The sequence below is a fragment of the Macaca fascicularis genome, chromosome 15 (assembly GCF_037993035.2).
Source record: "Macaca fascicularis isolate 582-1 chromosome 15, T2T-MFA8v1.1".
Lineage (NCBI taxonomy): Eukaryota > Metazoa > Chordata > Mammalia > Primates > Cercopithecidae > Macaca > Macaca fascicularis.
The window spans coordinates 2874013-2890276 of NC_088389.1; the positions used below are offsets into that span (position 1 = coordinate 2874013).

General features: G+C 55.6%; 2 protein-coding genes across 20 annotated transcripts in view; one reads left to right on the forward strand and one right to left on the reverse strand.

Annotated features, from left to right (window-relative positions):
- Nucleotides 1-3834: 3834 nt before the first annotated feature.
- LOC102140032 (chromosome 15 C9orf163 homolog) lies at nucleotides 3835-5570 on the reverse strand. Its single transcript, XM_045374159.3, has one exon. The coding sequence runs from the start codon at nucleotides 5429-5431 to the stop codon at nucleotides 4862-4864; it is 570 nt and encodes a 189-aa protein (XP_045230094.2). The 5' UTR covers nucleotides 5432-5570; the 3' UTR covers nucleotides 3835-4861.
- Nucleotides 5251-16264, forward strand: part of SEC16A (SEC16 homolog A, endoplasmic reticulum export factor) — a 46898-nt gene continuing 35884 nt past the window's right edge. For 5 of the 19 annotated variants that reach the window (XR_012424089.1, XM_015436201.4, XM_045374145.3 and 2 more), the window contains exons 1-2: nucleotides 5251-5414; nucleotides 12283-15918. Coding sequence is in view for 16 of the 19 variants with exons in the window: in XM_015436201.4 (XP_015291687.3) it covers nucleotides 12352-15918 (3567 nt within the window). In the remaining 3 variants the exon portion in view is untranslated. Of the gene's footprint in view, nucleotides 5415-6075; nucleotides 6182-6318; nucleotides 6369-6773; nucleotides 6883-7293; nucleotides 7447-9319; nucleotides 9461-12282; nucleotides 15919-16264 lie in introns of those variants that run through there. The other 14 variants (XR_012424090.1, XM_005580411.4, XM_074016000.1 and 11 more) reach the window with 10 other exon arrangements.

A 16264-nucleotide genomic window follows, 5' to 3' on the forward strand; every position in this document is an offset into this window, starting at 1 on the left:
GGGACCTGGGTGCTGGCCCCGGGCCTGCCATGGTGAGCTGCTGGTGCACGCTGGGCGCATGGTGAGGGCTCAGAAAGGGAACGGCTCTTGTTATTGTCACGAGGTTTTCAGTCGCATTCTTTGTTCTCCACCTGCATGCTGCGTTGGCACAGTTAAGCCTGGTGTCCCCTTCAGCAGGTGTCCTAACCGTCCACATTTTAAGATGGACAAGCCTAGGCTCAGGGAGGTTGCAGGACTGAACTGCAAAGCTTTATTTATGCCCAACACAACAGGTGCCCAGGGCCTCAGAGGCAGGTTTCTGGTGTTCTTCACATAACCTTGAACTTGTGGCCCATCCCTGGACCTCACAGCACAGGACACACTCTCAGTGTTTATTAGGAGTTATAATTTTCTGCAGCATCATGCATGATATTTGCTGTGGCTTTTGGTATATCTTCCACTCTATTGCATGGGATTTTCTGGTGAAAATATGCCCTGGGTCCACACAAACGTGCACATTCTACCACAGCCTTCGTTGTTCTGTTTAGCATTTCTTCATTTAATAAAATGGACCTTAGAAAAGTTATAACTATGGCCAGGTGTGGTGGCTTACACCTGTCATCCCAGCACTTCGGGAGGCCGAGGCTGGAGGATCACCTGAGGTCAGGAGTTCGAGACCAGCCTGGCCAACATGGTGAAACCCCCTCTCCACTAAAAATACAAAAATTAGCTGGGGACGCCACGGTAGGCACCTAGAATCTCAGTTACTTGGGAGGCTGAGGCAGGAGAATTGCTTGAATCCAGAAGGAGGAGGTTGCAGTGAGCTGAGATTGCACCACTGCACTAGGGGATAGAGTGAGACTCAGTCTCAAAAAAAAAAAAAAAAAAAAAATGTATAATTTTACTTTTTTTTCTTTTTGTGGAGATGGAATCTTGCTATGTTGCCCAGGCTGGTCTCAAACCCCTAGGTTCAAGTGATCCTTCCATCTTGGCCTCCCAAAATGCTGAGATGACAGGTGGGAGCCACCGCACCTGGCCAGCGTGCAACTGTTACTTTGGCAGACTTGGAGGCAGCTGTCTGCTTCCCCCTGGTGGCAGTTCTCTGCCAGCGCCCCATAGATCTTCCCGAGTGACCACAGGGCAGGTGAGTGCCATGCCTTCCAAACGGCCCTCACCCCACGCCCAGGGCCATCCTGGGCGACAGTGTTATTACCCTGTTTTACATGTGAGGAGCTGGAGCTCGAAGAGGTTAGGCGACTTAGCCAAGTTCACCCATTCAGTGAGCTGGGGCTATGTGATTCCCGGTCCATGTCAAACCACAAGGAGTCACCTGCCCTCAGAGGACCGGGAGGGCCCACAGAGCTGATGCCATCCAGCCTGGTGACTTTTCTGACAGGGAGATGGCTGCTGAGAGGGGAGAACGGGGTTGTAGGGTCACTTTGCCAGGAGTCAACACCATGGCCAGCCTGGCGTCAGATACTTTGCCAGGAGTTAATGCCATGACCGGCCTGACATCAAATACTGGAGCTCTTCCCAGATCCACCCTGGCCCTTTTCTCTTCCCTATCCACAGTCCCCAGGCCACCAAATCCATGCCAGTCACTGAAATCAGCACTCAATGCTCAGGACTCTCTCCTGCCTGACGTGTGTGAATCCTGTGCCGTGCTGGGGCTGTGCCCTCGGGGACTCTCCCGGGTTCTCGGGGACTCTCCCAGGTTCAGCACCTCTTTCTCCTAGGCCATCCAAGGCTGCCTCCTGGGCCCTGGCTCTCCCTAGTCCCTAGCCCTAACCCTAACCTGGAGAGCCTTTGGGGCCCAAACTGGTTGCGTCACTCCTGGCTGAAAATCCTCTGGAAGCTTCCCATACTTACAGACATCACTGCAAGTCTCTTAGCAGGGCCTACAGAGTCCACACCAGCCCACACCCACCGGCCCCTCGCCCCACGGAAGCCTCATGTGGACTGTTCACTTCAGCTAGAAATGCTCCTTCTCCTCCTGCCTGTCCCCAGCAGGCGCCACACGGTGCCCTCTTCACGGGCACATCTGTGACCGCCCAGCATCCATGTTCCCCCCCGGGCAGAGGCTGGGCCTGTCTCATGGCCACAGCCCAGCTCCTAGCAGTGCCTGGGGTACAGCAGGGGCTCAGCAGACATCTGTGCATGGTTTGGGGACGGAGGACTCGTGGGCTTACCAGGGCCCCGCTGCAGCTCAAGGACACCCAGCAGTTCCTCCTGTGGCCCTGGTGGCCTGCAGTCCCAGGTTACTGTGACATCGACATCAGCCTTGAGCTTTCTGCTTCATCCCTAGTGCTTTTTAGCACCTTACATGGTAAGTACTTGGCTCAATGATTCCAGAAAAATGTTCTCTCATTCCTGCTATGTGCCCAACATGCTTGAAGATGCTGGAGATGAGGAGCGTGACGTTCCTGCAGTAACGAGGTTGCTGGCAATGCCGTCAACGTGCCCCGTGCCTCGGGGGAGGCCTTGTGTGGAGGACACGCTTGCCACCCTGTGAGGTCAGGTCCAGGGAGTCCTTGCAGAGGCCAGAAAAGGGCAAGGCTGTCACCTCCTTTTACAGGGGAGGAGGCAGAGGCTCGGAGAGGCCAGGTACCTTGTCCAAGGCTGAACACCTGGGTGGTGGCCGAGGGTCTCCGGCTTCTGGAAGCTTGCAGTACAGCTGGACACACGGTAGTTAGCCCACCATCACTGGAGCCATCTTCCCTGTGCTCTGCTAACCAGGTGGGGCCCCAAAAGGCGATGCCTTTGTCTGTGCTGCGAGGAGGCTCTGTGGGGCCCAGTCACCAGCAGCCCAGAGCAAGGGCACATCTGCCAGGGCGAGGCTGCACCTTCAGCCTCACGTCAGCCCTGGGAAGGCCTAGACAGTGGACAGTGCTGTCTTGCTGCACACCCCTGATGAGCGGTGTGGTTAGGGTGGGGCTCAGAGGTGAGTAGAACACGGGTAGGGGGTGGCAGCGTGGTGGGCATCTGTCTGCGGACCCTATGTTGTGTGCCTGGCAGGCCTTGTACATGGACGCGAGTGGGCCTGAGGCTCCCTCCACGCTGCCCACCGTGGCCCTGGGGGGGTCTGGCCTTCCCCCACAGAGTTGACTTCCTCTCCTCCATGAGGGTAAGAAGAGGAGGCCTGGCCCACTCTCTGGCCAGCCTGGTGGCATGCAGACAGGGACCCGTTTACTGCAGGGGTCTGACGAACAAATGCCACAGAATAGACTCTAAGGACCCTGCCTCCAGATCCGCTTCCTCTCCCCATTCCGGCTTCCCAGCCCTATTCCCTCCTCCTCCGGGAAGTGTTGCGTGTCAGTTCTTTCCACCTTGGAGGCCTTCATATGTTTTCTTGCCTGGACCACCCAGCCAACCTGTCTCACAGACTTCCTCTTCCTCTCTCCAGGCCAAGCCTCCCGCTTCAGTGTCCAGGACCAAGGGTCTGTGTCAGGGGCGGAGGACGGCATCCAGCGGGGAGCAGGCCTGCCCAGTAAACCTCCACAAGCACCCAGACATACTTGCCACTGCTATTTCACACCAGGTAGGAAAGAGGGGCAGAGGCTCATGGCGAGGGGCCGTCCTGCGTTCACTGAGACCGCTGCTCTGCCGGGGGCTCCCAGGAGGACCGCCACTGGCCCGCCGGTTGTGAGCGAACAGCCAGGTCCACTCGGCAGCCTCCGGCATTTCAGGCCCCCTATCATAGGAGGCTATAAGCACAGGCTAGGGGCGCTGAGTGCCTGCCTCCTAGACCAGCACTGTCCAGTGGAAACATGACACCAGCCCCATATGGAGTTTTACATTTCCTAGCAGCCATGTCAAAAAAAAAAAAAGGGGAAATAAAATTTAATAGTATTTTAATGTAATCTGATACATCCAAGATATTCTCATTTTAATGTGCAATAAAAAATGATCGATTCGATATTTGCATCCTTCACAACCCACCATGTAGTTTACACTTAGAGCCTAGCTCGGTCTCACAGCAAGCACCAGCGGCCCCCATGCCGGACAGCACAGCTAATGGGAGGAGCTGACCTGGCGGAGGCACCAAGGACACACCGTGCCCAAGGCTGTGATGACACAAAGGCAGCAGGTTTCCTGGCACAGCCTGGACGTACACGAGCCTGTCCTGTGTGCTCTGCATCACGCCGTACAGCAGTGGCCACAGAGCTTTGCACCAGGTGCTGATTCCAGCCCACCTAGGGGGGTTCAGGGAGGTGGTGACGTTTGTGTCCAGCCTCCAAGTGTGAGCAGGGGCAGAGACTGGGAGAATGGAGAAACCAGCGGATGCTGCAGGCAAAGGCAACAAAGCCCCACCAGGAATAGTGATGGCCACCACGGGCGGGACACCTCCCAGCACTGGGTGGACGCCTCTGCTGGCTCGCAGCCAGTCACCTGATGTCCCCATTCGCCCCTGCCATGCTTGTCGTCCTGGCAACCCCGTTTCAGCCCTGAAACGTTTAGGTGCTCATCTTGCTCTATCTTAGAGATGAAGACTTGATGCTCAGAGACTAAGGAAGTTGAAAAAGGGCACATAGCATCTCAGGGGCAGGCTGGACCTTCAACAAAAGAGCCTATGGCCCAGAGGCTGGATGGGCTCAGGTGCAGGGTGCAGGAACCCTCCACTCCACATCAGGCTACAAACTGCTGCTAGCTGTCTCCATCACTCAGGATTAGGGAGGCGGGGGGAAGAAGGGCAGCGGGCCCCCTGCAGGTGATGTGGTGATTCACACCCCTAGGAGCCAACAGAAGCTGCTTTCTACCATCCCTGCCCTGGGGTCCAGAGAAACCTTGCATTTTATGCCTATGGCAGAATTGGTTTCTGCAGCTATGGTCTCTCCCATAGCTTAGTGCCCACCTGGGTGGGACCACAGGGTTTTGGAGGACCCTAGAAGGTCGAGCCCTGGGCTCCTGGTTCTTGGGTTCTTTGAACTCGTGAGCAGAAGGGGTGAGCCTGACGCCTGAGAGGCAGCACCCACCTCTGCATCCCCCTCTTTGTGAAGGGCAAACAATGATACCTCCCTCCGCGGAGGGTGCAGAGCGCCTCGACCACCGGGAAGCAGCAGATGGGGGCAGCGGGGCTGGGGCTGGGCCTTACCACGTGCTCCCTAACGCTGTTCAAACAGGTCAGGAATCTGACTCCTGAAAGGCAAATGTTAGCTGAGCAGAGTGGCCCTAGTGCCACGTCAGCCAGACTGAAGCTCTCTCTGCACCGCCTGGGGCTCTGCTGGCGTGGCACGGGTACCACCCCCTCCTTAACCAGCCTCTGGCCCAGCTGGGGACAAGGGTGGCTCCCACCCAGGGAGGACCTCAGCCGCTGCTGGGAGCTCAGCCTCCGGCAATGCCATCGGGTGGGCACCCCCACCACGGCCCCTGCCCTCTGGAAGGAGCAGCAGAGGAAGGCCGCGGCTCTTCCCTGCCCTCGCCAGGCAGATGTGCAGGTGAGTGGGTCGGGCATGGCTGGCCTCTTCCTCACCCGCTCAGCCTCCCTCGGCTCCTCCGGAAAACCAGGGCACAGATGATAGCGCCCACCTGTTCCCTGCGATCTTCCGCAGGAGGGCGTGAATGCTGCCTGGCCTGGTCTCGGCAGGGGCAGGAGCGCCTACCAGCCTCACCCCGCCGCTGGGTCCCTCTGGCCGCCCAAGCGCCCAGGCCCACTCGCCACCGACGTGCACTCAGCCAGGGCTGGGACCCCCACGCCCCTGTGGGGCTGGCGGCCGAGGGGACGAACCAAAAAGGCCGTTTCTCCCCGGGAGGACAGCGGGGCCGGGGCCAGGGTGGGTCTGGGAGGGCCCAGCGCAGCAAAAGCGCAGGGCGGAGCTCGGGGACGAGCAGCCGGAGCGTCCCCCTTGCGAGTCGGCGGAGACCCGGCTCCGCGCGGTGGCCGGGCCGTCCCTCCCTGCCCGGGCCTCTGTGCAGAGCGAAGGGCCAGGAGAAGATGCGTCGGGGAAACCCCAGGACGCTGGACAGGGACTGGCGGTAGCCAACCACCAACTTCCGGCGCCGCTCCCGGCCCGCGGCCGCGCCGTAGCCAGGCAACCAGCGCGCAGGCGCAGTCGGCCCTGCGCGGCCCGCAACCCCGGCCGACCCGGGCGCATGCGCGACCGCCGCCGCCTGCCCTCCAGCCTGCCAGCCCAACGGAAGAATGCGAGCAGCACGCCGGAGTCAGGGCCCCGCGCTTCTCGGCTCGGCGGAGTAGCCGTTCTCGGTGCGTGAGCCTGCTGGCATCGGTCCTGCAGACTGATTTCCCCCTTGTGGCCTTGATTGAAGAATCCCATCTCTTCTCACATCTTAAAACGAAAACAGACTGGGAGAAAGCCAGCGTAACCAGGGCGACGTCCGGGGGCGACCCCGGCGCGCCCAGCCGGGCAGGTGGCAAGGGGCGGGGCTAAGCGGTGAGGCGGCGGACGGACGCCGGCGGGGGGCGGGGCCACGGGCGGGGAAGGACGGCCGAGGGGCGGGGCCAAAGGGGCGGGAACGACAGGATGAGGCGGAGAAAGGCGGACGACGGGCGGGGCCAAGGGGGCGGGACAAAAGAATGAAGCGAGGAAAGACGGAAGAGGGGCGGGGCCAAGGGGGACGGGAACGACAGGATCAGGCGTGGGAAAGACGGGCGGGGGGCGGGACGAAAGAATGAGGCGGGGAGGACGGACGCCGGCGAGGGGCGGGGCCGAGGGATGGGCCGTGAGGGGTTCAATAAGAACGCGTCTGGGCCGACGAGACCAGGGGCGGGGCCAGGGGCGGGGCGCGCGCTGATGTCGCAAGCCGGACACGTCGGCGGCGCGGCGGCCGCGGAGACCGGAGCCGGATGTGCCAAGATGGCTGCGGCGGCTGCTGTGTCTGCGCTCGTCGCCAGCGCCGGGTGGGATTTCGCCCGCGGCTCCTGAGGGATCGGTCTCAGCCGCGCGGGTAGGGGGGCGAGCGCGGGAGGAGGAAGGCGGTGGCCGGCCGGCGGAGCCAGGCCGTGGAGGCCGGGGCGCGGAGGAAAGGAGGCGGCTGGGCCCAGCCCCGAGCGGGCGGCGCAGCTCGGGTCCCGCCGGGGCCGGGCGAGGGGACAGACGTCCGGGCCAGAGCGGGAGGCCGGGCGCGGCGCGGGCCGCGGTGGGATTCGAGGGAATGGCGTGGACCTGGCTGGGCTGCGGTGACGCCGGTTCCCGGGGCGGGAGGCTGGACCCCCAGGCACCCCTCGTAAGACTCCAACTTTTAAAATGAGCGTGTCTTGTCCTCACTGGCTGGAAGGCTTCCTTAGCGATGCTGGTGAAGAGAGACATTTACATTTGAACCAAAGAGTAGAGTTGTTTGTTTGTAATTTCTTGATAGGGCGATCAGGGTGTTGCAACAGAGGCCGAGGGTTAGAAGAGTATGAGTGATCCGGCTCGCCCCTTTGTGATGAAGTGTTACAGTAGAGTCTTCAGAAACATCAGAGCCATTTAAAGTCAGTTTTCGCCGCTTAAGAACACTTTTAAATGACTTGTAAGTTGGATGTGGATTGTATATTAAGATTTTGTTTTACATGTATGATGCCGATGTTAACCAAAGAGGTATTTCCCATCCCCCATGTGACAATACGAAGCAAACAAAACCGTAGACAGTTCTTCCTAGAGTGATACTTTTGCAAGTTTCAGCACAATACAGCCTCCCTGCGTTTTTTCGCCACGCCCTTTCTTAGGGTTCCGGTGCTAGTATCTTGTAGACAAGAGGCAAAATAGCGTTTCTTTCTTATTCCTTGTTCCTCGTTTACTCTTAATAGTGGTTACTACAGTGAGTCTCAAAATTGTACTGAAAGTTTTCTTTGAGGCAGTGGGCACATTTGTTTTTTTCTTTTTTCCTTCTTTTTATTTTATTTTTCTTTTTCTGCCAAACCCAGCAAGAGGCCATGGTAGTGGGTAAATGTTAATGTGATTTCTTCTTCTGTAAGCATCTTTCATGAATACCAGGCTGTCCTTTTGGGTCTTCGTCATTTTCAGCAGTGTTAGGCTGCTGGCCTCCTCTGTCGCTGGCTTCCTTTTCAACATCTAACTGTATGTGGTTGCGATTCTAACTTAGAAGAGTTGGAGTTGAATCATGTCTTTGTGTCAAGCGTCCCATAGTCTGACAGGGCGTCACTAGCAGCCACCGTGAGGGAGACTGTAGGCAGCAGGTAAGGTCAGGGGCTTCCTGGCACACTATTGTTTTCCTCACTTAAAATGTGAAGCCAGGCTGGGCGCGGTGGCTCAAGCCTGTAATCGCAGCACTTTGGGAGGCCGAGATGGGTGGATCACGAGGTCAGGAGATCGAGACCATCCTGGCTAACACGGTGAAACCCCGTCTCTACTAAAAAATACAAAAAAATAGCCGGGTGAGGTGGCGGGCGCCTGTAGTCCCAGCTACTTGGGAGGCTGAGGCAGGACAATGGCGTGAACCTGGGAAGCGGAGCTTGCAGTGAGCTGAGATCCGGCCACTGCACCCCAGCCTGGGTGACAGAGCAAGACTCCGTCTCAAAAAAAAAAAATGTGAAGCCAGTGGCAGCAAGAGGAGAGGGGTGTGCATGCGTTTTAAATACCTCAGTTCTGTAGCCAGAACTATACTAAAAAGAGTTTTGCTTAGGTATCCGCATGTCCACATGGTTACAAGGTAGTTTAACTGACTAGCTAGTTTATGAATACTACAGCTTCAAGATCAGCTGGTCTCTTTGAAACAGTAGAAGAGTTAGATGACTTGAGGTTACAGAATAAAATTCCCTGTAGTGGTGACATAGGTGATAGGCAGTTGCATTGTTTTTCTCCCGGTGAGTAGAGAAAAAGATCAAAAAAATCAGTTCAAGTCACAGGATTGTTCCAAATGAAGCTAGCATGTTGCTAAAAAGCTCTCAATTAGGGAGCATGAGGGTTGGAATGCTCCTTGTAAGTGATAGTGTTTGCTATAAAAAAAGTTCTTAGTCTAGGAGAGCTACAGAATTTTTTTTTGAGAAGGAGTCTCACTCTGTCGCCCAGGCTGGAGTGCAGTGGCCGGATCTCAGCTCACTGCAAGCTCTGCCTCCCAGGTTCACGCCATTCTCCTACCTCAGCCTCCCGAGTAGCTGGGACTACAGGCACTCGCCACCACGCCTGGCTAATTTTTTGTATTTTTTAGTAGAGACGGGGTTTCACCATGTTAGCCAGGATGGTCTCGATCTCCTGACCTCGTGATCTGCCTGCCTCGGCCTCCCAAAGTGCTGGGATTAAGGTGTGAGCCACCGCGCCTGGCCACGCCTGTTAAACAGCAGTTGGGATTAGGACATCCCAGAATCCACTGTGAGTAGAATCTCGTAAGATTAAACCCAGGGTTTTCAGGAAAAAATAATCACATCGATTCTCTCATTTTATAGACAAAAATACATTGCAGAAAGAGAAGTGGCCGCCCCGAGCCACTCACCTGGACGCTCAGTTTTGCTCTTACAGCAGCAGCCGAGGAATAAACCTCTAGGCCCATGTTCTGTGTTTAAAGCAAACAAAAGCTATTGAGGACGGTAAGGATCTTCCCAGGGGAAGGCCGTGTCTTGAGAAATGAGGTAGGACTTCTGTTCTCCTGGCAGTGGAGTTTCAGGAGGGGCTTGGAAGTTTGCGTGTTCTGGCCATGGTTGCAGGTGTCACTGTGTCTGCTGTGGCAGCTGGTAGGACCAAATGGAAGATAATGCCAGTGCACAGATCGGAGGGAGATGCTCTGCCCGTTCTTTCAGTCCATGTAAAATAGAGCTGTGAACATTCTTTGTTTTCAGATGAGAGCCTACAACCTCAATGAAGCCTTTGCTACTGTTCCTAATAGTAGAGTTCCGTTAGAGTCAAGTGGATTTCAAGGTGCCTGTCAGTTGGAAAGCGTCCCCCGTTGGCAGAGCAAAGAGCGTGTGTGGGCAGTGACAGTGTTGACGCAGTAGGTTGACAGGACTAGTTTTTAGGTCAGCATAGGAACTTTAATTTGTAAATAACTTTACTTAAAATACATTGATCGGTGTTGTCTTCTTTTTGAGACAGTCGCACTCTGTTGCCCATGCTGGAGTGTTGTGACTTGAACAAGGCTCACTGCAGCCTCAACCTCCCTGGCTCAAATGATCCTCCCGCCTCAGCCTCCCGAGTAGTTGGGACTACAGGCACTCCCCACCACGACCGGCTTTTTTTTTTTTTTTTTAATGAAGATGGGGTATTGCTGTGTTGCCCAGGCTGGTCTCAAACTGCTGGACTCAAGTGATCCTCCTGCCTCCAGAAGTGCTGGGCTTACAGGTGTGAGCCACTGCACCTGGCCAATGTTTTCTTCTTTTATCGGAATATCAGAAAGATTTCCAACGATGAAAACAATATGCATCTGCAGAAATGGGTGGATTGGCCGGGCGCGGTGGCTCACGCCTGTAGTCCCAGCACTTTGGGAGGCCAAGGCAGGCAGATCACAAGGTCAGGAGATCGAGACCATCCTGCTAACACGGTGAAACCCCGTCTCTACTGAAAATACAAAAAATTAGCCAGGCATGGTGGCAGGTGCCTGTAGTCCCAGCTGCTCAGGAGGCTGAGGCAGGACAATGGCGTGAACCCGGGAGGCGGAGCTTGCAGTGAGCCGAGGTCGCGCCACTGCACTCCAGCCTGGGCGACAGACCGAGTCTCCCTCTCAAAAAAAAAAATAAAAAGTGTGGATTAAACTCCAGAGTCCTCCCCTTTGGTTTAGTTTTTCCTTTGATTGGCTAAACTTATCTGTTTGTTCATGAGGGTGGTGCTGAGAAGAAGAAAGATTGATAGAAAGAAATGAACTTTCCTAAAGATATAGCACTTGAATTTTTGCCTTAAGAGGCCAGGTTAACTGTTCAAGTTTGTATCTAGTGTATTTTATTTAAAAACTGATGGAGGTTTTTGCCCCTTTGTTTTCTATAAGAGGTTTCTTGGCAATTCTGCCTCATATTGAAAATTTTGGAATTTAGTCTGTCCCTTGTAAAGCTGCTTTAAATTTCCTGGGCGTTTCCATTCCAGGCATAGTTACAGCTCCAGTTCAAAGGTCACGTTGTCTTGCTGGTGGTCCTTTCAGACCTCAAGCCAGTCACAGTACAAAAAATGAGACCTGTGAAGAGGTGTGATAAAAGGCATTTAGATGAATGTATTTACTTTGCAGCTTTTTAAAAAAATGATTGTGTCATCTTTTATTTATTTATTTTTTTAAACAGAGGCCGTCTTGCTCTGTTGCCCAGGCTGGACTGCGGTAGTACAATCATAGCTCACTGCAGCCTTGAACTCATGGACACAAGTGATCTTCCCTCCTTAACCCCCTGAGTCCCTGGGACTGCAGGTGTGTGTCACCATGTCTGGCTCACTTTCTTCTTTTGTAGAGACAGGGTCTTGCTATGTTGCCCAGGCTGGTCTCGACCTCCTGGGCTCTAGCAGTCCTTCCACCTTGACCTCCCAAAGTGCTGGGATTACAGGCATGAGCCACTGCACCCAGCCTATTTTGCAGCTTTCATAACTATACTTCATAATACTCTTTCATCAAAGAAAATAGAAGAATGAATTGTAAACTTTTGTATCCTTTTTGAAATTTAAAATTAACATGTATACAAGGTATGATATAAAGTTTTTCTTTTTTTTTTTTTTTTTGAGCTAGGGACTCACTGTGTCACCCAGGCTGAAGGGCAGTGGTGCTGTCATAGCTCACGACAGCCTCGACCTCCCAGGCTCACGCAATCCTCCTGCCTCAGCCTCCTGAGTAGTTGGGACTACAGGTGTGCACCACCACACCTGGCTGATTTTTGTGTTTTTTGTAGAAACAAGATCCCACTGTTGCTCAGGCTGGTCTCGAATTCCTGGGCTCAAGTGGTCCTCCTGCCTTGGCCTTTGAAAGTGTTGGGAGTACAGGCATAAGCCACCACATCTGGCCAGTTTTTCTTTCTTAATAGAAGAGTTGGCTCTTCCTCCTGGATCTAGGGATGGTTTGCAGGAAAATGTTGAGTATATGTGGGTCTGGTAGCGTATCACACTGGTGTCCAGGTTCTGCACCATCCCTGCTGTTGTGGCGGAGGGCCGCGGCAGTGATGGGCCTTGTGAGTAGAGGATCCCAGAGGAGGGAGTGGCCATCTAGATATACTCCATCAGCTCGCGGCCAGGCCATCCAGGGCACGTACTCTGTCCACTGCCCCCCAGAGCAGCTCCTCAGGGACAGGTGTTCTCTGCTGGGGTGGGGTGTAGGGGAGAGAGAGTCCTCGGGATTTAAGTGACGTGAAATCATGTTCAGTGTTCCTCTTTTTCCTTAGTTTTCCTGATTGCAGCTAGGACTTTGAATATATGGATTTTATGCTGATTGTCTCTTTTTCTTTTTCAGCCCCAATTAAGGAAAAGCTGTATTCTGCTTCCTTCTGTAAGCAGCATCGACTTGTGCAAGAGTTCAGTCATGCAGCCGCCACCCCAGGCGGTCCCATCTGGCGTGGCTGGGCCACCTCCAGCCGGGAATCCTCGGAGCGTGTTCTGGGCTAGCAGCCCTTACAGGAGACGGGCCAATAATAATGCACCAGTGGCTCCGATAACTTGCCCGTTGCAGCCGGTCACGGATCCATTTGCTTTTAGTAGACAGGCGCTCCAAAGTATACCGGCGGGCAGTTCGTCCAAAAGCAGCCTGCCTGTCTTGCAAGGCCCAGCCCCATCAGGCTTTTCTCAGCACCCCGGTTTGCTTGTGCCTCACACACATGCCAGAGATAGCTCTCAGGGACCCTGTGAGCCCCTGCCTGGACCTCTGACACAGCCCAGAGCAGATGCCAGTCCGTTTTCTGGTGTGTTGACACCTTCAGCACCTCCTGGGCCTGAGATGAACAGGAGCACAGAGGTCGGTCCCAGTTCAGAGCCTGAAGTTCAGACTCCGCCATATCTGCCTCACTACATTCCAGGAGTGGATCCTGAACCGTCTCATGGGGGCCATTCTCATGGGAACATGCCTGGGCTCGACCGACCCCTGAGCAGGCAAAACCCACATGATGGTGTGGTCACCCCAGCAGCATCCCCTTCCTTCCCCCAGCCTCGTCTGCTGATGGCGGGACAGTGGGGGCCAGTGCAGGGAGGCCCACAGCCCTCGGGGCAACATCGTTCACCCTGCCCTGAAGGACCTGTTCCCAGCGGGGTGCCCTGTGCCACCAGCGTTCCTCATTTCCCCACCCCGTCCATCCTACATCAGGGCCCTGGTCACGAGCAACACAGCCCTCTGGTGGCTCCCCCAGCAGCCTTGCCCAGTGACGGAAGAGACGAGGTGGGCCACTTGCAAACTGGAAGCCACCTGGCCAATAACTTTGATCCTGAAAATACATTCAGGCAAAATCCCAGAATTGTGAATCACTGGGCAAGCCCAGAGCTCAGGCAGAATCCAGGAGTGAAGAAGGAGCACCAGCCCGCCTCTGCTCTTGTGAACCCCCTCGCCCAAGGAGATAGCCCAGAACACCGCACGCACCATCCACTGGGGGCCGGGGCCGGGGCTGGCTGTGCTCCGCTGGAAGCGGACTCGGGAGCCTCAGGAGCTCTGGCGATGTTTTTCCAAGGGGGAGAGACAGAAAATGAGGAGAATCTCCCATCTGAAAAAGCAGGCTCATCTGGTCAAGCAGACTTTGACGATTTCTGCTCCAGCCCTGGACTGGGCCATCCGCCTGCACCTGCACACATGGGGGCAGGCAGCCTCTGCCAGGCCCTTCTCCCAGGCCCCAGCAGTGAGGCTACTGGTGATGTATGGGGTGACGCAGTGGGCACAGGGCTGCCGGATGCCAGTGGCTCGCAGTATGAGAATGTTGAGAACTTAGAATTTGTTCAGAATCAAGAAGTTCTGCCAAGTGAGCCCCTCAATTTGGACCCTTCCTCCCTGAGTGACCAGTTCAGATATGGGCCCCTTCCTGGGCCAGCTGTGCCCAGGCATGGTGCTGTGTGTCACGCCGGAGCCCCTGACGCCACGCTGCACACAGTACACCCTGACAGTGCGTCATCCAGCTACAGCAGCAGAAGCCACGGAAGGCTCTCAGGCTCAGCCAGGCCCCAGGAGCTGGTTGGCACGTTCATCCAGCAAGAAGTTGGAAAACCTGAGGATGAAGCTTCAGGTAGTTTTTTTAAGCAAATCGATTCTTCTCCCGTAGGAGGCGAAACAGACGAGACCACTGTGAGCCAGAATTACCGGGGCAGCGTGTCCCAGCCCTCAACCCCAAGCCCCCCGAAACCTACAGGAATATTTCAGACAAGTGCAAATAGTTCTTTTGAACCGGTAAAATCCCACTTAGTTGGGGTGAAACCATTTGAGGCAGATCGCGCCAACGTGGTTGGTGAAGTAAGGGAGACCTGTGCCCGCCAGAAGCAGTGCAGACCAGCTGCCGCCCTGCCCGATGCTTCTCCTGGCAACCTGGAGCAGCCACCAGACAACATGGAGACCCTCTGTGCACCCCAGGTCTGTCCCCTGCCTCTTAACTCCACCACGGAAGCTGGGCACGTGCTTCCACACGCAGGGGCGCCGCCCTTGGATACTGTGTATCCGGCACCGGAGAAGAGACCTTTAGCCAGGGCCCAGGGGCCCGTGAAGTGTGAGAGCCCAGCAACGACTCTGTGGGCGCAAAGTGAGCTGCCAGATTTTGGAGGCAACGTCCTTCTGGCCCCTGCAGCCCCAGCGCTTTATGTGTCTGCGAAACCTCAGCCACCTGAAGTCGTTCAGCCTCCAGAAGAGGCGATGTCCGGGCAGCAGTCACGGAAGCCAAGCTCGGCGGCCCCTGTGCAGAGCCGAGATGGCATTGGTGCTTCGGAGAATCTTGAGAATCCTCCCAAAATGGGAGAGGAGGAGGCCCTTCAGTCCCAGGCGAGTTCTGGTTATGCAAGTTTATTATCCTCACCGCCCACTGAGTCTCTGCAGAATCCGCCAGTCTTGATTGCCCAGCCTGATCACAGCTATAATCTGGCTCAGCCCATTAACTTTCCTATGTCCTTATCGAACTCTAATGAGAAGAATCAGTCCTGGAGAGAGGCTTTGGTGGGGGATAGACCTGCAGTCGGCAGTTGGGCTCTCGGTGGTGATTCTGGGGAGAACAGTTCTTTGTCTGGGATTCCAACCGGCTCTGTCCTGAGCTTGTCTCTGCCTAGCAGTGTTGCCCAGAGTAATTTTCCACAAGGTTCTGGTGCTTCTGAAATGGTTTCTAATCAGCCTGCTAATTTGCTGGTTCAACCACCATCCCAGCCAGTTCCAGACAATTTGGTTCCGGAAAGTCAAAAGGATCGTAAGGCAGGAAGTGCTCTTCCCGGATTTGCTAATAGCCCTGCTGGAAGCACAAGTGTGGTGTTAGTTCCACCTGCACACGGCGCCCTGGTGCCTGATGGTAATAAGGCAAACCATTCCAGTCGTCAGGAAGACACTTACGGAGCCCTAGACTTTTCCTTAAGCAGGACTTTGGAAAATCCTGTAAGCATGTACAGCCCATCCCATTCTGACAGCCTCACTTCTCAGCAAACTGTTGCCAGTCATCCCAGACAATCTGGGCCCGGGGCACCTAACCTTGACCGTTTTTATCAGCAGGTCACGAAAGATGCCCAGGGCCAGTCTGGCCTCGAAAGAGCCCAGCAGGAGCTGGTGCCACCCCAGCAACAGGCTTCCCCACAAGTACCCAAAGCCACGTTGTCAGAGCTGTCAAATCCAGAGAGTCTGCCAGCACAGGGACAGGCCCAGAACTCAGCACAGCCACCAGCAAGTCTGGCTCCGGCCGACGCAGGTCAGCAGCTGCCGCCTCGGCCTCCTCAGTCCTCTAGCGCGTCGCTGGTGTCCACCGGCTCCAGCCAGGCAGCGGTGCCATCAGAGCAGCCATGGCCACAGCCGGTACCTGCACTTGCCCCCGGCCCACCGCCTCAGGACCTGGCCGCCTACTACTACTACCGGCCTCTGTACGATGCCTACCAGCCTCAGTACCCCTCGCCATACCCACCGGAGCCTGGCGCAGCCTCCCTCTATTACCAGGTAGAGTTGAGTCGCGTGTGTAACTCACTTTTCTCTCGTTGCTTTGACCAGTTGACTCTTAGTTGACTCTTTCACTCACGGTGTGTTCCCTAGTCGTGTTTGTTCGCTTGGTTCCGAGGTCACCCACAGTCCCGCAGGTGTGAGAACGGTATTCCAGTAACGCTTCCTGTGGACAGGGCTCCTGACTCGAGAACTTGCTCTCCCAACCACAGGCCACCCTTAGTTCACACCACACGTTAGCATCTTGAATTGCTTATAATACCTGCTTAGGATTTGAACCAGCCTCCCCAGCTAATGTGACAAAAAGAGCCCTCCATTTCCTGTCTCCCCTGCTCCTGCTGGCTGT

Excerpts from the sequence above, each read along its gene's own strand:
- LOC102140032 (XM_045374159.3), bottom strand. The coding sequence starts at position 5,431 with ATGCCCGACCCACTCACCTGCACATCTGCCTGGCGAGGGCAGGGAAGA.